Source organism: Pyricularia pennisetigena, chromosome 3 (assembly GCF_004337985.1).
Source record: "Pyricularia pennisetigena strain Br36 chromosome 3, whole genome shotgun sequence".
Taxonomy (NCBI): Eukaryota; Fungi; Ascomycota; class Sordariomycetes; order Magnaporthales; family Pyriculariaceae; genus Pyricularia; species Pyricularia pennisetigena.
This window is the reverse complement of record NC_043742.1, coordinates 3964756-3989905: the sequence shown is the minus strand read 5'-3', so window position 1 is coordinate 3989905 and position 25150 is coordinate 3964756. Positions and strand designations below refer to the sequence as shown.

Genomic DNA, 25150 nt, shown 5'->3' with positions numbered 1-25150 from the left:
AAAAAAAAAAAAGAATAGTAGACAGAGACGCCAAAACATTTGCTTATTAACTTGATAAACCCCCCAAAATCACAGGCTCCTTATACAGATTAAGCAGCTCAGGCCTCTTCGAGCGGGGCCTTGTTCAATCCTCCTCCACCACCGGCAATCAAGTCCAAAAACCCCTTTTTGCTCATCTCGGCAACCTTTTGCTCCCTCTTGCCCATGCCAATGACGCCCTCGCTCCTGACGGCCCGCTCCGCGTCGGCGGCCTTGACCTGGGCGGCCCTGATTGCGTTGAACAGCTTGATGACACCCCTCTGGGCCGTCTTGCGCAGCCTCTTCTCGCCCGCCTGCATCTCGGCGGTCTGGCCCTCCTGGGATATCAAGACGTCCTTGACGCGGCCCTTCTCCAGCGCCGCGCGCCTCTGCTCGGCCATCTTGCGGTGCGCCTTGGCCTCGAGCGCAGAGTCGACGGCCAGTCGGGCCGCCTCGTGCGCCGCGGCGCTGCGGGACAGGACCGGGTCGGCGCGGCGCGACGTGCTCAGCTTCGTGGATAGGATCTTGGACATGGAGGTTGCGAAGGCGGTCGGGTCGTTGCGCTTCGATTGCTTCCTCTGCGGCTGGCCGTCGATTGCATCGTCCTCGTTGTCGTCGTCGGAGCTGTCATCCTCTTGGTCGTCATCATCGTCATCATCATCAACCTCGTCGGAACTTTCTTGCGCCTCTTTTCGGCTCTTTTCCTTTTGTTTCGTCTTTGTTGGTTTTTCTGCTGTTGCGGCTGGTTTCTTCTTTGTTTGCCTCGAAGTCGACGCCTCGTCGTCTGAAGAGTCGTCCGTCCCCGAGGACTGCCCGTCGTCCGCGGCGAGGTTGTGTATGTCCTCCTCATCCGAGTCGAGCAGGTTCACGGGCGCAAACGCTTGGCCGTCGGCGCCGCCATCGTCTCCATCCTCCGAGTCGCTGCTGTGATACTCGCGACCCTTTCTGGGCTTCTTGCGCGGCCTGCCCTTGAATTGCCTGTTCGCCTCGTCTCTTGACCTCTTTTTCGCTATGAAGCCGCCCGCCATTTTGAGTGATCTGAGGTGCAATGCTTTGGAATCGTTGGGTTGAGTTTTGAGGGGGACCGACGTTAGCAGCAAAGCCCGGCGACCCAGGAATTTTTTGGCGGTGAGGAATGGCAGAGCGACAAGCTCGCAGGCTGCATATTGCGGGGCTAACTCTCCCTACCCTGCACGTTCAGGAAGTTGGGAACCAGATAGCTGCTTACTCTTTGTGCTCTTTATTGATTCGATTATTTTCTTGCATTAGCCTATTGATCACACTCCCATTATTATTATTATTACTTGGTGGAATAAGACAATTTTCCAACTGACTAAACATATAATCAGCTGTTATGTACCTCTCCCGTGATTCGTTGATAGACCGGCCTAGAACCTTGGGTTCAAAGTAGGATCCTGGATTTACCATCGGGAACATCATTATTCTCGTCAACCTATTCGACTTTGTAAAGCAAGGGGATTGGGCAGAAATCGCTGAGGTAAAAGAAAGATTGGTGAGGCTTTTGTGGAAGAATCCTAAAAGGGGTAGGAGTATGTAATTTTTTTTTTTTTTTTCAATCAAGTCGTCCACTTCGTCGTAGCTACCATTTCACAAGCAAAAGTTTTTACGACTAAATTCCAAAATGGTCCGGATAAAGTAATACCTCACAGCAAGCGCCGGTTTAAGACACAAACTTTTGAACAGCCTTGCTGTCCAGCAACTCCCCCTCGACCAGCCTTGCAGTCTCCTTGATGTCGGCGTCCACCTGCTCAAAGCGGACGAGCGTGGGGACGCTGTTGACGCTCCACTTGGTCCTGTAGACGTTGTCGGGCTTCCTCCACCTGCAAGAGATGCAATCACGTACGTTGGTATCAGGGTCAACAATGGCGCCAAGACAGCCAGATAAGGTTGTCAAAAGGGTAGGTGGGGGTTTAGGGGAGAACCTACTCTGGCACCTGTCCGACCTCAACGAGCTTCAATTCGGGCTTGTCCTGGCCTCCAAACTCCGCCTCGAGGACTGGCATGGCCGCTCGCACGTCGGGACACCACGACTGGCCCGTCTCGGGGACGGTGGAGGCGACAAAGACGACAAAAAACTTGCCGTTGTCGGGGATGGTGAGCTGGCCGGCGGTGCCCGGCAATTTGAATCCTTTGTCGATAGGCATAGTGGCGGTTTTGTTTCTGGTGGGGAAGTTTTTTCTTTTTTTTTTTTTTTTGGTTGGGTTTTGCGGTGCTGGTCTGATCTAATCTTGATCTCGATGTTGATTTATTGGTATCTGCCTCTTAGGTCACCTTGTTCGTCTTATTCGCACAAAGGAGTCAAAGTTTCCCACAGTATCCTTTTGTTTCTATGGCTACAGAGACGATTGAATCAGATTGGGTTGCGGGCCGGCCCGGTGGGGTCTTCAGCTGCCATTATCAGTCCCAACTGTATGGTAGCGACTTTTGCCTACTTGATTGCGCCATCTTTATCTTTTCTTTGTTGATCAATTCTGGGGACATCAACCGACGACGACGCTGTCTACCGGGATCCAATGACCAGCAGCAATTGTATTTGGTTCGTTAGACCTTCCATAAAACATTTATTGTCATCAACCAACCAACCTCCTTATGCACGAAAACAAAGGGTGTCATAAATCAGGCTCTGTGCGCAAAGGCTTCCATTTGATTTCTCAAGGTCACATACTGGAGGAAGGTCTGCATGTACGCTCAGTAGTTTGCTAACCTCGGTCTGGACCGTCGAGAGAGTCTGAATCTAGCTCTGGAAAAGAAAATGGTCAAGTCGCGTCAACAATTCCATTAGCTGTGAAAATAAAGAGCTCGTTGCCTCTGTTGTTATTTCGATTACCAGAGAGTCAGTTCAGTTAACGTGCCAGGAATACAAAGTTTCAAATGATTTGTGTGGTTCTTGAGAAATGCCAGAGGCACTTAGCCATCGTATCATGGCTATTTCAATGGTGTCATATTCTCACCCCTTCATCTAAGTCTCGGCCCCATGACGTAACCCCTCACTGCAGCCGGCACGCGACAAAGAGTAAAGTACATGAACTCCTCACAGACAAACGTCGGGGCTACCTCGACCCTTTCTTTGACCAGTTTTCCCCCTCATGTTAATTACTCCGCATCTTGACACGATACGACAATTCAAAACCAACTCCTGCCGCCTGATATTGCGGGCTTTTTTTTTTTTTTCTTTCAACGTCTGCCCAAATGTCAATCCTTTGGTGCGACGAAAGCAAGCTAACGCACTGCACCTTTCACACCCAGCTCGACTCACTTGCACAAAAGCTCACCTAAACTTACTCACTGAGCAACTCGGCCACCCTGCCCTGAGCCCATGGGTTTTCTTGGCTTGACCTGAGCTTTTCCCCCGTTTGACTCTGGATCAAAACAATGGCAGATGACTGGCAAGACCATGCGCTTTCAACGCGCCATATGCATAACCGCAACTCGCGGCGAGATTCCAAGGACAAGAAGAAGACGGCCAATTTTGACGTCCGCAAGACCTTTGGCGACTACGAGGTGAAGTGCACCGCATATGACCGGGTCCTGAAGGGTTCCCTCGAGGCCGGCGACCAGGACGATCTGGACGAGCCGCAGCTAGAGCTTCTCCGCCTGACCGATGACGGGCAGGGCATCCTGGGCCAGCTCAAGCTGCCGGGTGTCGTTGCCGCCACCGTCGTGCTGGCCGCCAGCAGGAAGCGGCTGCAGATCATCACGGATCGGCTCTCGGGCGCCGTGGCGGGGGATGAAGAGGATGAGGAGGATGAGGAAGATGCCAACAGTGCCGACCACGATGACGAGGACGGTGGCGAGGACGGGGACGCTACGCCGGATCGGTTCGACACCTTTGAGAAGAACTCGTTCCGCTCTCCCAAGTTCTGGCTCGCGTGGAATGGCGTGGTGGATTCCAAGGCGAGGGAGAACGCACCCCCGCTCTCTCCGGTCGTGTCGAGGAAATCATCCAATGCGTTTTCGTTCAAGTCGAGCGCGTACCAGCATGGCCTCGGCTACGTCGTCTTTACTACCAACGACTGTCGCAGGTTCAAGGGCACTCTGAGCTGTAGGGAGCTCGGTTGGAAGGACGTGAGCCTGAACGGCTTCAAGAGCACCGGCAGAAGCGAAAGCGACAGGCCGGTGACCTGGGCCGGGAAGGATGTGGATGGCGATGCCGGGGCTAGGAGTAAAGCTGGGGTGCAGATACCCGGTCCCGAGGGTCGGGTCGATCCAACGACCAGGCGCGTGATATTTGACTAAAATTGAGCGATATGCTGTAGGGGATATATCCTGCAGGATTTTGATTTTACATCTGCACTGAGAGTGTTTCGACGCATACATGTCTTGGGTTCTGCGTAGGTAGGCTTAGGGCTTTTGTTTCGTATGTCTGACATTCTATAGTCTGCCACGATGAATCCAAGATTAAAATAAGACCAAAGGAGTAAGCAGTTGGGCGAATCGTCGGGACCGATGTGGCAGGTAGAATATAGCAAGCCAAGATCCATGTCCAAACCCAGGTCTACTCCTTGAACTTCAGTTATGGCCTGCTCCAAGCCTCTCACCACACATCGCGTGCCATGTTCCTTTTCTTGCGTCGTTTAACTATTCGTCTGAGTTGGATATGCGTCTGTATGCTGGGCACAAGGAAGCAAGCGCCGCAGCAGACGAGATCATGTGAATGCTTCAGGCGACAAGGCCGATATAAGTTGGAATACAGACCATCAAAAAACAGTCATGGACTGAACTGTAGCCAAACTCTAGCAAGAATTGGAGATGCATGAATCAGAATCAAGTTTCTCGCCATGACTGTCTTGTAGGTGTGGAGGGAGAAATTTGGTATTATTAGTTGGACGAGATGCTGTTGTCGCTCATTACGGCCTCCCTGTAGTTATCTCAGATAAATCATAGACTTTTAAAAACATGAGCGCATGGTACTTCATCGACACTTATGTAGGAGGAAAGAGAACTGAAATATACGACTTGTACCTGGCGCAATTTATTGCTCATCGAGGGGGAGAAAGTAGAATGCAACAAAATGGGGCAAAATGTACATATTGGCTTTTCCTACCTAACAAAAAAAAAGCAATCCTGGAAAGACCAACGTATGAACATGTGTTTTGAGGGCTAAGACGGCAGCCCAGTACTTAGTCCTATCCACCTCCTTATAGACAGCTGGAGAATAAAGCCTAGACGAGCCAGCATTTGAGCCCAATATACAAAGTCATGCGCCATGTCCTTCATCATCACCACCACATCGCACTATTGTCGAGGTATACAGAAGCCAAGCAACCAGCAGGACTAGACTTCAGGAAGAAGTCTTCTTCTCGTCGGTGCTGTTCTTGCTTCCGCTGCCGTCGCCGCTTCCTCCAGACTTGTCTCCAGAGCTGGCTCCCGGTTTGGGGTTGCCGTAAACCTTTTCCCAGTGCTTTACAAGGGGAGGGAGGAACAAAAAAGCGCCGAAAAAATTAGCATCTTTCAAACCTAAAAGAAAGATCATTTTTCTATTTTTGTCAAAATGGGTTTCAAGGATAAACTTACAACCGAACTGTGGCCAAAAATGCTGCCCTCATATTGTGGTCCAGGTAGACGCTCCGCGCTGTTGGACGAGGAGTGACCGCTGGTACCCCGGTTGCTGTCCTTGCTTCCGCTGCCGTCGCCGCTTTCTCCAGACTTGTCTCCAGAGCTGGCTTCCGGTTTGGGGTTGCCGTAAACCTTTTCCCAGTGCTTTACAAGGGGAGGGAGGAAACAAAAAAGCGCCGAAAAAGTTAGCATTTTTAAAGCCTTGAAAAAAAATCACTTCTCTATTTTTGTCAGAGTGGTTCTCAAAGATGAACTCACAACCGAACTGTGGCCAAAGATGCTGCCCTCATATCGTGGTCCAGGCAGACGCTCCGGGCCGTTGGACGACGAGTGACCGCTGTCACCCCGGTTGCTGTTCTTGTCGCCTGAAGACATGTTTTGTGACTGTGTGTTTTGGTCTGAGCTGACGTCAGTGCCTGATATAAGATCTGGAAGGGAGTGCCTCGTGTTGGCGCGACCAGAAGATTGGGACTCACCGGGAGTAGACAGATACTATTGACTGGGTATGTGGTAGAGCTGGGATCTTGTTCAGACTTGGAAATGTTGTTTTTGCGATTGCAGTTTCGTGTGTTGCGGTGGTGAGAACAAGACAGCAACATGAACCTCTCTTCTCAGAAGCTCGTTTTATATTGAACTCGAAACCCATGATGCGCGGTTGCTCACTCCTCTGCCTTTCACTTTCTTGCTCAGTTGCCTCCCCTCCCTTGCTCGTGGCAAACAAACGACGGGAATGCATCCTGCAAACTCTCTCACAAACTGAAAGGACGTGTACATTACGACACAATGCTTCTTTGGACCAAAGCTTACTAGGCACTGGGCTGAGGACCTCACCGGCGACGGATTCGTCGAGAACAACGACATCCGTTTGAGGCCCCCCTTGATCTGGAGAGCAAGGCACCAGCTTTATTTGTGCTGAAAGAAAAATAAAAAGTAATAATAGAAACCACGCGCTCCTGTTCGGCCCGCCTTTGTCCTGCAACACTGCCTTTGCAGACGGCCCGCCTCCCCTTTCTTTGTTTCCTCTGTTGAGATGGACTCTGCAACCACAATTTTTCAGCTCAACAAGCCACACGTTTACCAGGCAAAGGTCTTCACCCGACCCGAGAAAGGATCGGTCCCCAGGGCCGCGCCCGTCCCCGGCACTGATCCCCCCTTTGCATAGACCAAATTAGGCAAAGACACTGGATATCCCCTGGGATCTAACGGCGTAGAATAATAAATAAATTTTACTGTATTCACAGCATAAAGATACTCTTTCAGAAATGGCGTATGAACAACCCAGCTGACAGCGGTGATCTGGTTCCTATGTGAACTTGACATGGTATTGCAAGTTACACAGCGTCCTTCACAAAATCACTTACCAGTTATGCTTTCCAGCAAGTGGCCTGGTAACTAACCCAATGATAGCTTGGACACCACTGCGAGTTACTTATTTCATCCTCGACGGACGTTTAGCACTGGAGCACACCTCCAATGAACAAAAAACAAGGCAACCGTCTTAAAAGAATTACTTTCAATAAAAACTAACAGACCGTTGCTGCGTGGTATATCCGTCACTGTATCACTGTATATAAAACACCAACGCCGATCAACAACCCATGCAAGACCTAAAAGTCTGCCTCAATATTGCCCGCAATCCAAGGAGACCAATTCCCCCCCAAAAAAAACGAAAACCAAGCTAATTCAGCCCAACCGTCCATCCATGTTTTACACTCAGAACAGCTTCTTCCTTATTCTTTGCAGCAGAAACAACAATGCAACGATTCCTACTTGGCCAGTCCCAACTGGTCGTCCTGCTGTTTAATAAAGTCCCTCGCAATCCCATCACCACCTTCTGCTGCTGCCGCCGCCCAGTGGATGGCCAGGCACATACGTACTGGGTCCTTGGTGCCCGACTCGCTGCCCTTGCGGGAAGTCGCGTAGTTGTCCAACACCTGTTGCCTGAGCACTCCGCTGATCTTGGAAAGGGGCAGAGTCGCCTTCTCGACATCAAACTCTGATGGGTCTTCGATGAGGTAGAAGAGCGCCAATTCCCGCTGCGCCGTTGGGTGGCCCTCCTTGGCTGTGATGATCCACATGCGTTCAGCGTCTTTCTTGGTGGGTGCTTCGACAAACGTTGACGGAACTGACGACGATCCCCCAGAGGCAGCCGACGAGGTTGATGCCGTACCTGAAAAGCCGGTGGTAGAAGGCGGCACGCTTGACATGCTGATGCCAGCGTTGCCAGTGCTGGCCGTCTTGAGGATCTCGTCTGCCATCTCGACAATCGTGCCGCAAACCTCTTGCTTCAGAAGCAAAGCAGCCAGCCCAACATTCCAAAAAGCCATGCCTTTCTCTGTCTGATCAAGGACAGACCCTGGAACAAACGACGCAATGAACTGCAGGTCACGGAAAAGAGTTTTTGGTCGAACTGCAGCGTCTCGGAAAAGCGTACGCAAAACGTTAACGATCGCATCTGTATTGCCCTGAACTGACGGAGGCAGATGCGATCTGAGACTCATGGTGTGCGACCTTCGCTCCTTGACATTGTCAATAGTCTTCTCCAAAGGCTTGGCAAGAGAGGGCGTAGGCGGCGATACACTTCCGCCCACAGGTGGCTGGCCGGACCCGCTGCTGCCTCGCTGAGACAATCCTGGCCGCTTGCGGGAGCCGCTCGAAACCAATGAAGCTATTATAAGCTGCTCAAGCTCGTAAAGTGCGTCGAGCTTGACCATAGGGTTCGGGTGAACACAGAACATCCTTAATAGACGTTGGTATGCCTTCGTGAATGGAAACTCTGAGTTTTTCGATCGCCGTCTCGGCTTCAAAGACGATGCCAAGGTAGAGTTTGTTGTCGTGCTATCCGTAGCAGATGTGTTATTTTGCAATGTGTTCGCGCTGCCCTCGGTTGGCATGTCTGGGCTGGTAGCGGGAACGGTAAGCTTGACACCCCCATCGTCCATAGTCACAGATGATGCATTCTCCCCGGCCTTGCGGAGGTTTTCAAAGCTCCTCTTCTTCTCGATGGCACGGCGCAAGCCACCCATCTCCTTGGATCTTCTCTTCTCTACTACAACAGGGGCCTGTTGCTGGCGATCTGTGCTGTCCCGGTGCTTGATGCATCGCTGCCCGAGATCTCGGAACCAAAGATCTGATTCAGAGCCCCTGGCAAACACCAGGTTTCCCAGGTCAGATAGCAAGAGACTCGTCAGCGTTTGTCTCAGCCGAGCAAGGAAGCGCGTCTTCTCCTCAGAAAGCCGCTGCATGAGCACCGTCTCGTTAGACGAGGCTGACGTTCCTGGCCTCAATGAAGCAGATGATAGCTGAGAGCGCAGCGTTCTGTAGGTTTGCGGCACAGCCATGGATCCCGAGAGACTCGTAAAACTCGTAGTAGGTGACTGTGGCCGGGCGACGCTGCCTTGGGTGGAAATGGCCGACTGGAACTGCGACCAGTACGTGACTGTGGAATCTATGGTATGCACGGGCGATGAGGCCCCAAAGTAGCTCTGCGAGTCTAGTGCCTCGCTCATTGCAGCGCCTGAGGCCCTCGAAAAGCTGAATCGACCCGAGTCGAACGAATGTTGGCTCATGTTGAAAGAAGAAACACTGCGAAGGTCTCTAAGGCCAGAGCCGAATCGGCTTGGGTAGCGCCTGTCGACATCACTCACAATGCTCGAGGCATCGTCCCAATCCCGTTCTTTGGGGGTGTTTCGGTCTAAACTTCCCCGGTCGACCGCGTATAGGTCGTTTGTCCAAAGTTCTGGTGCCGGCGTCACACCATCGCCCACAAGCTTGTTGATGCAGATATCCACCTCGAGCCCGAGTCTGTGAATACGCTCCTCTCCTTTGCAAAAGTTTTCAATGTTGAGGTGTCGCAGCCATTTTGTCGTCTTTTCCGAGTGATCATCCGAGAGTTTGTTCCAGAAGCCATACTCTTTCCCGCCGCTCAACATGTCTGTCATTTGAGACTCTGTAGTGTACAAAAACGCAAGCTTGGCGCTCTTCTGGTTGACAGGCGGCCGTGTGCTTGGTTGTGAGCCCATTGCCTTGAGAGCGGTGGCAATCTTGGAACTGTGGTCGTACGGGTTCGAATTCAGTACATCCATGACGTACCAGGCCTTGTCTCTCAATGCTGCAAGACGCTTCATCATGGACTCTATGGCGCTGTCGGTGCGCTCCTGGGACTGCTTGAGCCACACGAGCCATGCATCGTATTCCTCAATGGCGGACGCAGATCTTCTGATGGAGCCGCGAGGCCCGCGAGAGAAGATGTTGAGGAGGACGGCGAAGCCGTTTGAGCGAAGGGAGGGTGAGTTGAGCGAATTGAGTCTCTCCAGTGTACGCCAGTAGTCGTGGGCCGCTACAAAGTCGGATTGCGCGCGTGCTTGTGCCGATGCAGCTTTTAGCATCGTCACGAGTACCGATTCCCCTTCGGCAACTTCTGAGTCCATGGCACCGATATCAGTATGTTGGCCTTCGTCTGCCGCGTCTTTGCTCGACTCGGTCTCGTCGACGGGTTTTGCACCGTTCAAATCGGATAAAGAAAAAGCCCCGTCTTGACGTTCCCGATTTTCTCTCCTGTGCTCAGTTATGAATATTCGGTTTCTCGATTTATACCGCTTCAAGGTGGAGTATGTTCTGTTGCTAAATGTTTTCGTGTTCTTGCCCGATGCCGGTTTTTCTTGAGGTATCTCAAAGTCCTCGACCAGCTTGAGTATCGAGTCTCGGAGCTGATGGTAGTCCTTGTCGAGATCCAAACTGCCCTCTTCGGCATCCTCGTCATCAGTGTCACTAGATGGCGATCGCTCATCCTCCTCGTTCTCATCTTCGTCGGGATCATATATCATCTGCGTAGACAACGAGTTGCCGTCGGGCGAGATGAACAAGACCGCCCAGCGCTCAGTGCACGGATGACATGTCCCCTGAACCACTTCCTGACCCAAGCAGTGAGTCATGTCGTGAATAGCCTCCCGTAGACGAAAGCCGTCCTCTTCATATGTGTTGACGCGTTTGGGCAGAGAAAGAGGAGGTGGAGAATAGCGACTACCGGAATTCCCCGTGTGTTGCTCCTCCAAAAGCGGATCGTCTGACGTGGTAGCATCGCTAAACACGGATGAAAGACTTGTGCTTATGATGGAAGCGCCATCGTGCGCCGTGTTGTTTCGGTTTCCCATCGCTTTCATCGGCTGCGAAGGCGCGGCAAAGTCAAACAAGGACGTGGTGCGAGAGCGGAATTTGCTTGACTGTGCTGACTGCGGCCGCTTCTCGGGGAAAAGTGCGTTGACCATGGTCACGAGGTCAGCAGGCGATATGAGGAGATACGGGTGGACTTCTACTGTCTCCCTCAATGAAGTCAATGACCTTGCGGGTAGTAATCGTGTCTTCGGTTTTGACACATGTGATGGTCCAAATCGAGCCAGAATATTGTCTATATGTTTGGCGATCTCTGGCTTGACGTGCCTTCCCGACATCATCTCGTTGACCAAGCCCGCCGCTTTCAACGCAACGTTTTTGAGTATCTTTTGGCGGCCGTAATCAGTAATGTGGTACTCGGCCATCATGCCGCGTGTTTCCGGGTAGATCATGACCTCCAAAAGCCAGACATGGAAAAGCCAGTTGACAACTATGCCTCGCCTTGCACCCTCGACAAACTGCGGGTCGAGTTTCCTTAGAATTTCATTTCCAAGCTCAACAAGGCCTTCGGGGATACCGGTGTTTTCTTCATCGTCCAGAATATCAAACAGCTTCTCCACGGCTCGCTCATAGAACCGTTCCGACTTGTGCGAGTCCTCTCTGGTCCAAGCGGTCAGGTTGAACCGTGTACCGTTCTGGTCCTCGGCCTTGTCGAGGATGAAGGCACCGTCCTCCAGGATCTTCATCAGGTACCATTCCATGTTCGAGCGGCCGGGCCAATCGCGCATTGTAGACCAGGCGTTGAGGACCGAGAACAAGATGGAATCGTTCCCAGTCCGCCTCTCAGAGATCAAACGCGCCAAAGCAGTGGCCCATACATCGGTCCTGCGACGATCTTCGGCACTGTCTGGGCCCGCCGAGTTTGCAAAGCAGGTATGAATAAGTGCAGCCAGCGGATCGTGCCTTTGGAAAGACAATAGCTGCTCAATATGGTTTGCTGAGGGGGTTGTATGCCTCTGCGAAACACTCCTCAATATGGAAGTCCTTTCTCTCGGGTTGGAGGCGGACAGTCTGGATGAAGCGGAGGCCGACGATGGCAAGACAGACTCTATTGGTTCGTGATTTTGGTCAAAAGTTTTTAAGGCGGAGAGCTCCGTGGCATTTAGTGAGCAAAGCCGTGCAGCCAGATAGTCCGGGTTATTCCGTAGCTGAGCAATGAAATCCAACAAGGACTCCTTGGACGCTGGAGATATGTCATTAAGGAAGGGGGCACTAGAGCCGACCAGAGACGCCGTGGAACCCGGCATGGCACCGAGAGCTTCGGAGGAAGCCAGACCCGGGGACTGCATAGACAAAGACTCCATGTCTGGTTCGAGCATGGCGTATTTCCTCGTCTCCATACAACTGAGGCGAACATCATGAACCGCCTTGTAGAGACTGGCAAAGGCCTTCTTGTCCTGGGTCCGGAAAAGGCTTACCAGATTGCGGTGGGTTGACTCCCCGCATCTTGTCAATCTGGCGGAAAGTGCTGTAGAAACCAGGCTGCGCTGCAGCCGGACTCGTGTAGTAGCGCGCTTGCGCTCCTGATACTTGCTCAGGCGAACGAGGTGTGCCAATTCTTCCAAGGTTAGGTGGTTGCTTTCCGGGGCCAGTTGCGGGTTGGTATACTCCGTGACGTCGCGGAGGAAAAGCTGCGGAACTCGTATGCGGGAAGGTGGTGATTCACAAGTCTGTGAATGATTTTCGTCCAAGTCAATGTGGCCTTCGATAGGGCTGCTCCTGCTCGGGGGCGCATCCTCGCCGCGAGTCTGCGGTAAAGCAATGGTTTCTTGCGTTACAAGAGGCTTCAGGGCTACGCAGGGTGCGGTTCTCTGCTCCAACTTGGGCGCCCATCGAGCAACCTCCTCGCTGCGCCTGGCCGACATGTTTGCTTTTCCAGCGGTGCGCGTAGGGCTTCGGTCTTCGAAGCTGCGCATATCGGCGGGACGTTCGACATGTTTCTCGGGGGATGAAGGGGTCGGTGAGCTGGAGCGAACTTCGGAAGGGCTTGATTCTTCATGCGAACGAGGATGCGTTAGCAAGCAACAAACGCGACGGGTACGGGCCATGATGTAGGAGAATAAATCTTCTTGTTAATCCTGTCCGTGTTGCATGCTAACGATGCAGAGTAGCTTACGAGGATCAGGTTGGGTGCATGTGGGCGACGAAAAAGATCGCTGCATAGCAATCATAATAATAATAATACCATCGGGCGGGCTCAGGCTCGACCAGCGCCGTCACGCCCGTGCTGGTGTAGCCCGAGGAAGGGACTTGTTTGGGCAGCCTCGACTCGACGGCTAACCTTGAAGGTGTGGATACTGCTCTGCGTGCGAGGAAGGAACAATCGTTTCGTGTTTCGTGTTTCTGTTTGCTTAGATACACAAGCAGGTCGGGGATACGAGAACGAGGAATGTTGAGTAGCTCCGAACAGTTACGCAACGGAGGTGTGCAGGTACGTAAGGGTACCTCGAGAAGGTAAGTACCTCTTTGAAGTCAAATACTGTCGCAAGCACGTCGCTGAATCTCCAGGAAGGGCGCACAGTTGAGATCGACGCAGGGTTGGTTACAAGGTAGCAACAGTCTAGGTAGGCGTCGGGTGGGAAATCCGGAAAGTCAGGTCGATGGTCACCTAAGAGTGTCGCGTAGAGTCGGGTTTGGTCTAATACAACATTAGACCAAAAAGTCGCGCTGACAAGCCCGGGTAACCAAATGGTACGAAAGAGGCATGCCGTATAGTTAGGGCCCGAGAATCTATCCAAAATTGGATATCAAACGCACAATATGCACAAGGAAAGGTCGAGTCCAGGTGAGCTCCAGATTAGACTTGGAGCTTTGCAAGGTAATAATAAGTGGATGAAGGAATCGGTGAACATTCAATTCAAATGCTTGTTCAAGAAGAGCATCTGCACTTTCGTGGGGTTGGCGGCAAGGCCCAAGACTTGACTGATCCCTGTCGAGGCCCGAAATGGGCTCCTGCCGCTGCTGGGGCATTCCCAAGGCCAAATGCCAAGCTGGTTGCTGCTCCAGTACGGGTCCCACCAGCACGAGGTGCCCTGTCCTTCCGGCAAGGCGGGCGGGAGCCACTGTACAACTGCCACGCCGAGGGGAATGGGAACGAAAGGCGAGCCAACCTTATCTTGCTTTTTTACCAGGCCTAATGTACCTTTAATAGGCACCTACAGCAGCTAAGGTACCCAACCGGTATGCAGACACCTCGTGGTGCTGTACTCCACTGCCTCTCTCCAACCGCCTTTCGAAAGGCAAACCCGGCTTTTTTTGTGCTGTCAATGTCTGAAATCCATCGTCCACTGTGTGCTTGAGGGCCTGCCCCTGGGCCGACATGATCATGGCCAGAATCTGTCAGAGAAGCTGGGGACAACGCATCACCTACAATACCATCTCAATTTGGTATTTTGCAATATTATGATTTTAACTAGGCCCGCAGCCAGCCAGCTCAACGTTAGTCAATTTGGGGTATCCATTACCACATCCCAGACACATCACTGCACATAAACAAACAAATGGGTATGAAATGAAAAAGCAGAAAAATAAGAAGCCCAAAACTGTTCATATCCTGTGAGGGCACAACAACGAGGTCAAGCCCACGATGGTCGCCACCTGTATGAGCTGGCTTGCATTTGCATTCCCCCCTTTCCGCCCCCTCATCACCCGCTCACCTGCCCTCCTTCTCCCTCGCCCATGTTCTCTTGACAGACCAATGCGCTTCGTCCACGCTACTCCAGTTGCCAACGCAACGCGGGACCCTCGCCTCCACTCCCCTTCGCCTCACGTAACCACAAATCATTCTTGCACCCTATGGCAAACCCCAAACGGGCGCGTCATTCCCTGCAAGCCATTCCAAGGCCTTATTCCCACATATGATGGGATCGAATGAGATGCTTCGCCCTGAAGATAAATATGTAGGTAAAGAGGTAGGGAGGCTTAGTCTTGGCTGGCAGCGCGACAATTATTCGTCGAACAGCGTCTATGAACTCTCGTCTCATTGATTGTCACTTTAGGTCTATTTATTTATTTATTTTCCTTTTCTTTGTCTCTCACTCTCCCCATCTCTCTTTGTATTTTTTCCAAATCTGAGGGGTTGACTAGTACTGCCCTCAAACCGAGGTCGGAAGTGGTTTTTGCAATCGTCGTGTGACATCCCGGTGCCGTACATGCAGAAAAACAACACACCGGTCACGCTCCCGCTCCGTTATGGAGGTGGGTGTGGTGAGAGCGACGCGATAGCAAAGAAGAACCCCCTCGGACGGCAAGTCCATCTAAGATTCAGCAATCCTTGATCCCTCCCGAGATTCCGACCGCTGAAAAGCATTGGTATGTAGCAATTGCAACGTTGTGCCAGGGCAGAGTCGGAGGCCGACCCTTGATTGCGGGCAATTGATGAGGTGCTGCACGATGCCCTTCACCGCCACCAGATTGGGCGGTCTGTCCAAATCCCGACTTTTTTTTTTTCTCTCCCTAAGGTCCCTCTTAAAAGATAGAATATCGTTCCAATATCCTTTGTGGGCAGCCCGGCAGCCACCACCCCCTGGACGAGGTGCGTGGTCCCCGCCAGTCCCTCATGGAGGGACAGCTGAGAGGGACCTCGAGTTTCTTCCGCCGCACCTCGACCGATTCGGCAGGGAAGGACTGTGTCGTACAAACTGCGAAGAAAGCAATTTTGATCTGCAGTTCAACAGGACAACGAAGCTACCTGGTTTTTTTTTTGGTTTTTTTTTTTTTGTGCCTGGGTAAGGTAGCTAGGTAATCCGGCTTCGAGACCTGCTGTGTTATGGTCGCTGTGTTCGGTTCTGTTTGTCGCACATATGATAGGCCCAGACCCCTGGCATGAGGCACTTTTACGCATTCCGTGGTTGACTGACAACGCATCATGCTTGAGTGCTGTAGTATCTACGCAATAATGGCCAATAACGCGGTCAAAGGGGTTGGAGTCTTTGCAACCCAGGCCTCGACCTGTGGAACGTGGACAAATATATTAAAATCAAATGCAAGCAACATAATACACGATGCACATCTGCAAGGGAAATACGGTTCATCATTCAACCAATCCTCCTTTTGTTTCTTCCGTACTATCAATTATAGTACTGCCAAACACCACACGCCTCTCATGACCAGCAGCTGAGCCGCAGCAATGCACTTCTTCCAAAATATGCTCTATACCTCTATGCGTGCGACCAATCCTCCCCAAATGCAGTAACTATTTATAGCAACACTACCTTTATTGGTTTGTTGAACGTGAAGCACCTAACCATGTTCTGAAGTCCCAATGTAAAGAAACAACTTAAACACACATTTATTCCATATTCATTCGCCTTCCATGACGCTGAGGCGTGCGCAGCCAAAGCTGCAGATATTGGCCTTCGCGCCCGCCACATTGGCGGCTTCAGGACCTTTGACTGGTTGCTTCCGATCAAGCGATCCGCCCAAGTCGCTGTTTTACTCAACCGATGGCTGAGGGCCTATGTAAAAATTGCTGCAGGTCGCCGCGATGGGCCACACAACCATTTTGTCGGCCTATTCATTCTGTGAGCTCCATAGGAAACAACTCCGTAGGAGGGTTGTTTTCTTTTTCACTTTTTCTTTGGTTTTTGTTAAGGGCTTCGCTGTTCAGGCGTCAAGCCCCGGACAGACTTCAATTGCCAGATCCAAACCTGACATCGAACCCTTTAAGTACGCTCATAATGCTAGCGGCCTCAACATCCATGGCAGGTCTCGGCGCTGTAGTGCTGTTCCCCGGCTCCATGGGTTGCGGTTTTGGTGCAGCTTTCAACAGAGGGAGCCATGTAGCGAGATCATCGGTTGCCCGACCGAAAGCCTTGTGGCTAGAAAGCGTCTTGTACGTGTCAGCACATGAGAGGCTCAATCCAATGCGGTCGCCATCTGGCCTGCTGGTCTTCGCCGGCTGTTGCTTGCAGCAGCCGCCGGGTCCACCACCGCCGCAGCATCCACCCGAAGACGACTGGCCACTTTTTTCCAAGCTTGCGGCCAAAGAGCGGCAGAACAAGCCAGACTTGGGGTCAGCGATACACTGCGCACAGGTTCCTGGACCCCCAGGTCCGCATGACGATGGCGATGATGATGATTTCTTTGCCGCCGCCGCTTTGGCGTAGCGGATGGACTCGAAGCTGGGAAGCTTGATAGCACCAGTTGCAGTCACTTCCATAGGCGGCGGCATCACGTCTGTCTCGGATGGCGGCGGCGTCTGGATCTGTCGTGTTGAGTTGGATGGAGGAATGGGAGCGGTGAGGTTTGGTGTGGTTGATACGATGGGGTTCATCGCATCAGCACAGACACAGTAGGTTCCCTCGGTACAAAAGCCACAAGAGTCCCTCGGCGGGATGGGTTGAACTGATGGAGGGAGGAAGGAACGCGGCGCTGGATTGCGCTCGGTGTTGGCCTTTTTGCTAGTAAAGTAGGAAGTGAAGTCGGTCTCCGTCACTGTGTCAGACCGCTGACGCTTCTCCTCTGGCTCCGGGCCAGTGGATGATGGCGAGCCTGGGCGATGAGGCCTTTTGAGATCCGAAGATCCCATAGCCATCTCTACAGTTGCCTCAAGGCACTCGCACTTTGTGCCCAGTGAGCAGTTGCCGCATCCTACAGAAGCAGCAAGAACCTCTTCTGCACATGCACATGATCCTGTGGGCCCGCATGAGCCGCATGACAGTGATGCCGGCGCGATGGACACAACATCTTCTGGCGGCGAGATAATTTGAGAGATGGAGAACGAGTGGTTTTGGTTCCTCGGCCCACCCGCTGGTGAGGTCGCCAAATGGTGTCCTTGTTCCTCATAATTTCGGCCGTGATACTGACTGGCTCCGGCGCTGGGAAACAGAGGGCCCGTGAGTGAGGGATTATGTGCCGGCAAAAGTGTGACACTCCCACGTCGGGAAATTGAACCTCGCGAGCTATCCTCGCTCCATTTCCTGCGCTCAAACCGCTCTCTCTCGAGCATATTTTCGAGCACCTGACATCTTGTTTTGAGTGTCTGTGCCTCGAGCTCGAGCGAGTGGATGCGGTCCTTCAATAACTGCTGCTCACGTTGATGCTCTTCAGTCTGCTCCTCTAGCTGTTCCTCTAATTCGCCAACCCTCGCAGCTCTCCTTTCGCGGAAAGCCCGCTGCGCAGCACGATTTTGAGCCTTGCGCTTGGTAGGTGGCGTGTCTGTGGCAGGTTTGCGGCCAGGCTTCGGCCTAGGTGGAACAACCCATTCCTTACTCGTGACTGACTTTGGTGGCCCTGCTGGGGCGAGTGATGCTGCTGGCGACACCACCGACGCCATGGTCAGTTTGTCGTCTGTTGCTCGTTTGGGATTGTCCACGTCCAGAGCGATTGCCTGAGACCGCTGTAGACGATGGATAGTTGGACGAGAGGAAGGAAATGTGGGAGAGACAGTGTGTCGAGGTTCGGAGCAAGGTTTTGATGTAGTGGAAACTGCCTGAACATGAGGGGCCATGGGCGTTGTCGAAGTGGGGCTCGGCGCCAAGTCTGAGTTTTGTGAGCCGATAGCCAAGCGCGATTGCGCCGAGCTGCTTTTTCGGGAGCCCGTCATCGGTGTCGAAAATTTAAATTATTATTCTTTTTTCTTGGGAAGGCAAATAATCAAGTTCAACAGCGTAGAAAGGTTTTTCTTGCCGTCAGTCACTATGACTGTGCTCATAGACGATGTTAGGTACCCGATATTTTGCCGCTAGTATAAACGTGCTCACCTTTCTTAGTCGATGATGTATGGGGCGATCGGCAAAGCCCGGGACAATGGCTTTCATTCGAATCTTCAACAGCTTGGGCCTGAATGGCATTCACGTACCACCTCCTTTCCTACAGAAAGTGAAAGGAAACACTTGGATGAGAGGGGGCAAGACTCTTCTTCACATGTTATTTAGAATAGCTACAGAAATTACATCCGGACCAGTGACTGTAAGCTGTGTCATGACAAGCAGGTCCTACTTCGGAGCAGAGGATCAAGTTGCATTGACTGGGGGGTTTCTGAGAATTTTCGCTTTCCACAGTGGACTCTGTTCATTAGCCCTAAAACCTTGATTGTCTGGTTTCTTGTGGAGGATTGGAATTTTTATGGTTGTTGTTCATCAATGCAGTCAAAGACTCTTTCTTATCAGATGGACTTATTTGTATAAGGGGCTCGACCTTTTCATCAAAGATCATCATCGCAAGTGAATCAAACCCCAAGGCTGTGCCCAAAAGAAAGGCATTTCTCTAATTTTGCGAGCTGCATTGAACCCCTTGATGAAAACCCTTACATCTTGAACGGGCCAACGGATCATTCGGTACGCTAGGTAATTAGGTCACGATGATCTTGAGACCTGACAAGCCAGACCCACAACTGATTCGATTGATAAGATTATTGTGCACCGTCGACCCAATTTGGTTTAGCGCCTAATGTACATGGCGCCACCTCATGCTCATTCGGGCGGGAAGGACCCAGGAGGCATGCAAACTTGAGCAGACCCGGTGACTTATCAGATCCGATCAACCCGGTGCAATAACATACTCGGAGGTGAAAGGATCTGCGAGCGATGGCAAGGCCTTCACCGAACTATAAGCCGAGCCACTGTGTGTATAAGTTTGGTAGGTATACTGCGATATCGGAGATGAACCAGTTTCTGATGCTCCCGGCCCCGACTTAGTTTTGGCGTTTTTATTGCCAAGCAGAATAGAGACAGTCTCCGGCAAGAAAATGGTAAGCTCAAAAATGTACTCAGTGAGGGGGACAAAGGCAGTCGCGGGAGATTGTTGGGAAATTTGCATCCATACTAACGACACCATGTACGCACAAATATTGGTCAATTCTTGGGCGGATATCGAACTTTATGTCTGCACAAATACATGCACGTTTAATGCACAATGATATCAATAGCTTTTGAGCTAAGTATGAATCTAAAGAACCGATTATGAAAGCGGGGAGGGTCGACTCAAGAGCCATGAATACGTACATACCAGGTCATAGCCCGGATCCAATACTGGTAGATAGTGCCATTTGGTGATATCACAAGCATTGCACAATTAAGCCCTATGTGTTATTTATGGATGAGGTCTTCATGAGAACCTAATACGCTTGGAAATGGACGGTGGCCAGCATACAGGGTAGGTACATACCTAGTTTCTTGCCTGGAGAATCATATACGCACTGTCAAAGACACTGTACGGATTTCCTGTGATTCTAAATGGTAATACGATAGCTCCAGGACATACATACCTAGATATCTTAGGAACGCATTGATCCGATTTATTTTCCGCAGCACGACTTAATGAGCGCGAACTTGCACATGCATAGCTTCAGATAGCTCATCCGTCTAGCCACGCCCAGCATTTCCAGCATTTGCAACTAATCCTCCAGAGTGATGAGTGGAGGGGTAGGTCTTGGGATGCAACAGTTCCCCAGGTCGCCCGTCTCGCCGAGACAGACCACATCCTACTCCGGTTTCCAGCTCCCATCCTCAGGCTCCTCCCAGGCATCAAACGACTCGGACTCAGACGATGGCGCTCTACCTTTTCCGACCGCTCTCGCCAGAAAAGACTTTCTAGTACCCGACTTCGATGCCGCCGCCTACCTGTCATCGCTGTTCCCGTCAGACATCGACACGACCTCGGCGCACCGGCACCAGACTCTGGAAGATCTACGTTCGGAACTGAGGGAACGGAGCGCTACCATCTCGGCGGAGCTGCTCGAGCTCGTCAACGCAAACTATACTTCATTCCTTAGCCTGGGCGACGAGCTCAAGGGCGGTGAGGATAGGGTTGAGGATGTGCGCGTTGCCCTGCTTGGATTCCGTCGCGCCGTCGATGACATCAAAAGTCAGATTGCAAAGAGGAAACGTGATGTTTCTGATGCCTGTGACGAGCTGGGTGCCGTAAGGCATGGCATCGAAACGGCGCGACGCATGCTGGAGCTGGATGAGAGGATAGGGGCACTGGAGGCCAGGCTGGCTGTCGACAGTCTGCCCAAGGGCTCTGTGGATGATATTTTTGACGACCTTAGTGACGAGGATGACGATGAAGAGGACGATATGGACGACAACGATGACGGAGTGGATAAAACGCTCGTTGGGAGCAGTCCAACGAGATTACTTGCCCTGTCGAGAGAGTACATGCTTGTCAACCAGGTGGCAGATATTGTTGGTAGAGAGACCCCTTTTGCGAGGCAGATGGAGGAGAGAATTCAAAGATGCCGAAACACGCTCTTACTAGACTTGAATACGGCAAGTAAAGAGGCGAAGAGCGCAGGACCCCGAGGTCAGATTAGGATTTTGAAGTACCTTGCCATTTATCGGCTATTGGGGGCAGAGACAGAGGCGGTTTCTGTCTTCAAAAAGCGCTAATAGGGAGCTACAGACGAGAAAACAAGAAGATGGCAGGCAGACCAAGAATATAGCTATGCCTCTAATGGTAACTCTGATACCCAAATCTATACATACATGACAGCGAGCGCAATCTGCACACGCAGTCGCCCTTTTATCATACAACAGCTGAAAGCAGCATGCGATTACATTGGCCCGACAAGCTGAGCCGTTGACAAGTTCTCATCCGTAGATCTGAAACCTCCGTTGAGACTGAAACCAGGGGCATGCGTTGAACTCAATACAATCTCATCGATGCTCTTGACCACTTGGGATTCCAGTTTTGCGATATCCTTCTTCAAAGCCTCCACGAATGTCTTGATGTTGTCGGACAGCTGCTCCGGCGTAAAAGTGAGCTGGCCAATGGGCATCCTGACGACACCATCCCTCTCCCTGTAATCCTCAGCGCCGCTCAGGTCACGCAGCAGACCCTTGACGTCCTTGGTGACAGTTTTCGTCTTTTCGCTCGGCATCAGGCCCTTGGGACCAAGAATGCGGCCAAGGTTGGCCTTGTTTAACGCGCCCAGTGAGTCAGAGTGACAGATGAGCCTGTTGAAGTCAATGTTGCCATCTTTGATCTGCTGGAAGAGTGTCTCCTCGCCGACAGCCACTGCACCGGCAATGCGCGCCTCGGTCGCGACTAGACTGCCCTCTCTGCAGATGACGGCCACGCGAATGTCGGAGCGAACAGAGTGGGGGAGACGGACACGGCTTCGAACGATGGCGGAACGTTTATTGGTAGTGAGCTTGACGGCGATTTCGTACTTGACCGATGGCGGTGGGACTCCGACTTCGAAAGCGCGAATGTATCTGCACATAGATCATTTTGGTTAGCCAAGTCCGTTGTTTCTCTTCATGTGCAGAACCAGAATATGCATTTACCTTATCGCATCACACAAGGAGAAAGTCAGGAGCTTGTCTTTTCTGTGCACCCTGTATTGCTTGAGCTCCTTCTTCTTCTTCTCCTTCTTTTTAGGGTCCTTGTTCGCCGAGGCAAACCGCGGTTGAGCAACCGAGGGCACGAGGAATCGAGGAACGGACGTAGCCAATGGCCTCGTCGCCGGTCTGATGCTTAGTCTTGCCAAAGAGGCAAGACACTGTTGTGTGGAAGCCATTAGTGACTTGCTGTTGGTGATGCGTGGCTTCGCTGGTTCACCAACGTCGCCGCCGAAACTTCGTTCGAGAGGCGTTCAATTGGTCGCGAAAAAGTCCGCTCATGCAACCAGGGGTAAGCTTGGGACGACGAATGCTTGTCACCTTAGTCATCAAGCAGACAGCTCTTATCTTATCAGCGCAAACACCCTTGTCGCGTTTTTTGACTAACACCCCGCCATGCTCGAATTTCCCAGTCAACCAACCCCACCAAGATCTTTAAGAGCAGACGTCAGTCACTCTTTTGTATACTAGAGGGACAAAAGAGTTGCAGCAAGGAGTCAAAATTTTCTTTTTATGAACTGCAACAATGAAGGCTGAGGAGCTCGAGACCATAGCCCCCGCTCTGTCGGGCGACTTCCGGTCCATTGAGGGCCATCTCACAAACTTGGACAAACATTTGACCCTGCGAACATATCTCAACGGCACCCAGCTTGGAGACATCGACTCCAAGATCTGGACCTCGCTTGCTACCAACCGTGCTGCCATCGCCTTCATCAGGAGGGGTGTGCTTGGAAATCTGACCCGGTGGTTCGTCTTTGTAGAGCAGAACCACCCGGAAATTCAAGGCGAGGTTAAGAAGGCAGCAGCCGCACAAAAGGCCAAGGTAGCAGCGGCAAGTCGAGCTGGTGGCAACTTCAATCTTGCGCTCCAGGATGCAGACAAGGGAGTTGTTACTAGGTTTCTGCCAGAGCCATCGTAGGTCACAATCATGATGCACATTACAGCAGCTCAACCAGATGGCTAATTAATTCTTTGCAGAGGCTACCTCCACATTGGTCACGCCAAGGCAGCGTTGCTCAGCGACTACTTTGCGCACCAAGCCTACAATGGCACTCTGAGACTTCGTCTGGATGATACCAACCCTTCCAAGGAGAAGGAGGAGTACCAGGATGCTATTATTGAGGACCTTGCTCTTATGGGTATCAAGGCTGACAAGTTTTCCTACACGTCCGACTACTTTCAGTACCTGTATGAGATGTGCATAAGACTCATCAAGGAGGGGAATGCCTATGCGGACGATACCGACCAGGAGACCATGAAGAAGCAGAGGTGGGATGGAATTGCCTCAAAGCACAGAGACATGCCCATCGACGAGACCCTTCGTGTTTTTGAGGAGATGAAGAAGGGTTCGGATGAGGGCAAGCGTTACTGCATTCGTGCCAAGCTATCCGTCGACAACCCCAACAAGGCCCTGCGCGACCCAGTTATCTACCGCTGCAACGACGAGCCGCACCACCGCACAGGCACAACTTGGAAGATGTACCCCATGTATGATTTTGCCTGCCCCGTAGTCGACAGCTACGAGGGCGTAACTCACGCCTTGAGGTCCACTGAGTATACCGACCGCAACCCCCAATACCAGTGGTTCCTCGACACGCTGAAGCTGCGCCAGGTTCACATGTGGGACTTTGCCCGCATGAACTTCATCAGGACCTTCTTGTCGAAGCGCAAGCTTGCCAAGCTCGTTGATACTGGTCGCGTCTGGGGATGGGACGACCCCCGCATGCCTACCATCCGTGGTGTGCGTCGTCGTGGTATGACTGTGGCCGCTCTACGGGACTTCATCATCAAGCAGGGCCCAAGCCGAAACGTTACCAGTATGGACTGGACTGTGTTCTGGGCCGCCAACAAAAAGGAGATCGACCCCATAGCAGCACGTCACACTGCTCTGAGCCAGAAGAGCCCTGTAAAGGTGAAGATTACTGGTAAAGATGCTCCGGCGTCTCCTCACTCTGTTGAGAAGCCCAAACATCCTAAGAACAAGGATGTTGGTGTCAAGCAGGTCGCCTTCTCCGACGAGATCCTCCTTGAGCAGGAGGATGTTGCGCTCATGAAGCCGGGCGAGGAAATCACACTGATGGCATGGGGAAATGCTATTGTGAAGGATATCAGCGCTGGCACACCGATACCTACCATGACCGTGGAGCTCAATCTTGCAGGTGACGTGAAGACGACGGAGAAGAAGGTTACTTGGCTGTCAAACCAGGGCCAAAAACTCATTCCTGCAGAGCTCTGGGACTTTGACTATCTCATTACCAAAGACAAGCTCGAGGAGGACGACGACCTCGAAAAGTTCCTGACACCTGTGACTGAGTTTATGGAGCCGGCCTGGTGTGGAGCCGATGCTGAGTCTTTGAAGAAGGACGATGTCGTCCAACTGGAGCGTAGAGGGTACTACAGGGTTGACAAAGGTCTGGGTGACTGGAAGGATGGAGAGGAGGGTGAGAAGGGTAAACGAATTGTTTTCTTCAACATTCCCACTGGAAAGACCAAATAGATACAGAGCACTGCCACGGCACTGCTCATGCGTGAAATCAACAAAAGTTCACCAGTCGGCGAATTCGAGTACAAGAGTCTCTACGTAATCTCGGACCTTGCCCAAGGTCAAGAAATGGAAGCTATTTATGGCTCAGGCAGTACCAATCATGGTTGATTTTTGCCAGTCGATCGATCAATGGCATCTCCCGCCTACGGCTCGCAGTGATGTGAACCAAGATTATCGCTTCCTGTGGACTGGGGAAGAGATCTCAACCATGATATGCTCTTCTGCATTTCTGCATGATTAGGTGGCATAGTCCAACATAGCCACGGGAAGCACCCAACCACTAAATGTTACTGCGTAGTAAGTCAGGCCTCACCACGCTGCTATTTTGGGATATTGGATTCACGATAAATATCAGGGCTCCTCTAGTCATCCATGAGTTCAAATTGCACATCTAACAAGTTCCCGCCCAAATGTTGATTTTTTTGACTCAAGGAGGCTTCTTGGGATTTCAACGTTTATGTCTTATCTGGACTTCTAGTTTCGATCCGCCAATCAACGGTTCATCAAACATCAAGGCCCAATGACGCAATCATGCCCTTTATTTCCCTTGGAA

General features: G+C 51.8%; 9 protein-coding genes across 9 annotated transcripts; 3 read left to right on the top strand and 6 right to left on the bottom strand.

Annotated features, from left to right (window-relative positions):
- Nucleotides 1-98: 98 nt before the first annotated feature.
- PpBr36_02790 (uncharacterized protein) lies at nt 99-1046 on the bottom strand (the record flags this gene model as incomplete). The annotated part of the gene is made up of 1 exon (XM_029889967.1): nt 99-1046. One exon carries the CDS (start codon nt 1044-1046, stop codon nt 99-101), a length of 948 nt encoding a protein of 315 aa, XP_029753159.1.
- Nucleotides 1047-1699: 653 nt separating this feature from the next.
- PpBr36_02789 (uncharacterized protein) lies at nt 1700-2183 on the bottom strand (the record flags this gene model as incomplete). Its single annotated transcript, XM_029889966.1, has 2 exons — nt 1700-1859; nt 1966-2183. 2 exons carry the CDS (start codon nt 2181-2183, stop codon nt 1700-1702), a joined length of 378 nt encoding a protein of 125 aa, XP_029754075.1.
- A 1228-nt stretch (nt 2184-3411) lies between these two features.
- On the top strand, nt 3412-4275 carry PpBr36_02788 (uncharacterized protein; the record flags this gene model as incomplete). The annotated part of the gene is made up of 1 exon (XM_029889965.1): nt 3412-4275. The coding sequence occupies one exon, from the start codon at nt 3412-3414 to the stop codon at nt 4273-4275; it is 864 nt and encodes a 287-aa protein (XP_029754076.1).
- Nucleotides 4276-5320: 1045 nt separating this feature from the next.
- Nucleotides 5321-5970, bottom strand: PpBr36_02787 (uncharacterized protein; the record flags this gene model as incomplete). Its single annotated transcript, XM_029889964.1, has 3 exons — nt 5321-5440; nt 5554-5739; nt 5854-5970. The coding sequence occupies 3 exons, from the start codon at nt 5968-5970 to the stop codon at nt 5321-5323; spliced, it is 423 nt and encodes a 140-aa protein (XP_029754077.1).
- A 1391-nt stretch (nt 5971-7361) lies between these two features.
- PpBr36_02786 (uncharacterized protein) lies at nt 7362-12938 on the bottom strand (the record flags this gene model as incomplete). The annotated part of the gene is made up of 2 exons (XM_029889963.1): nt 7362-12760; nt 12884-12938. 2 exons carry the CDS (start codon nt 12936-12938, stop codon nt 7362-7364), a joined length of 5454 nt encoding a protein of 1817 aa, XP_029754078.1.
- Nucleotides 12939-16396: 3458 nt separating this feature from the next.
- Nucleotides 16397-18043, bottom strand: PpBr36_02785 (uncharacterized protein; the record flags this gene model as incomplete). Its single annotated transcript, XM_029889962.1, has 1 exon — nt 16397-18043. The coding sequence occupies one exon, from the start codon at nt 18041-18043 to the stop codon at nt 16397-16399; it is 1647 nt and encodes a 548-aa protein (XP_029754079.1).
- A 2077-nt stretch (nt 18044-20120) lies between these two features.
- On the top strand, nt 20121-21098 carry PpBr36_02784 (uncharacterized protein; the record flags this gene model as incomplete). The annotated part of the gene is made up of 1 exon (XM_029889961.1): nt 20121-21098. The coding sequence occupies one exon, from the start codon at nt 20121-20123 to the stop codon at nt 21096-21098; it is 978 nt and encodes a 325-aa protein (XP_029754080.1).
- On the bottom strand, nt 20472-22231 carry PpBr36_02783 (uncharacterized protein; the record flags this gene model as incomplete). The annotated part of the gene is made up of 3 exons (XM_029889960.1): nt 20472-20730; nt 21267-21926; nt 21999-22231. 3 exons carry the CDS (start codon nt 22229-22231, stop codon nt 20472-20474), a joined length of 1152 nt encoding a protein of 383 aa, XP_029754081.1.
- Nucleotides 22232-22578: 347 nt separating this feature from the next.
- Nucleotides 22579-24549, top strand: PpBr36_02782 (uncharacterized protein; the record flags this gene model as incomplete). The annotated part of the gene is made up of 2 exons (XM_029889959.1): nt 22579-22967; nt 23031-24549. The coding sequence occupies 2 exons, from the start codon at nt 22579-22581 to the stop codon at nt 24547-24549; spliced, it is 1908 nt and encodes a 635-aa protein (XP_029754082.1).
- Between the last annotated feature and the right edge of the window lie 601 nt (nt 24550-25150).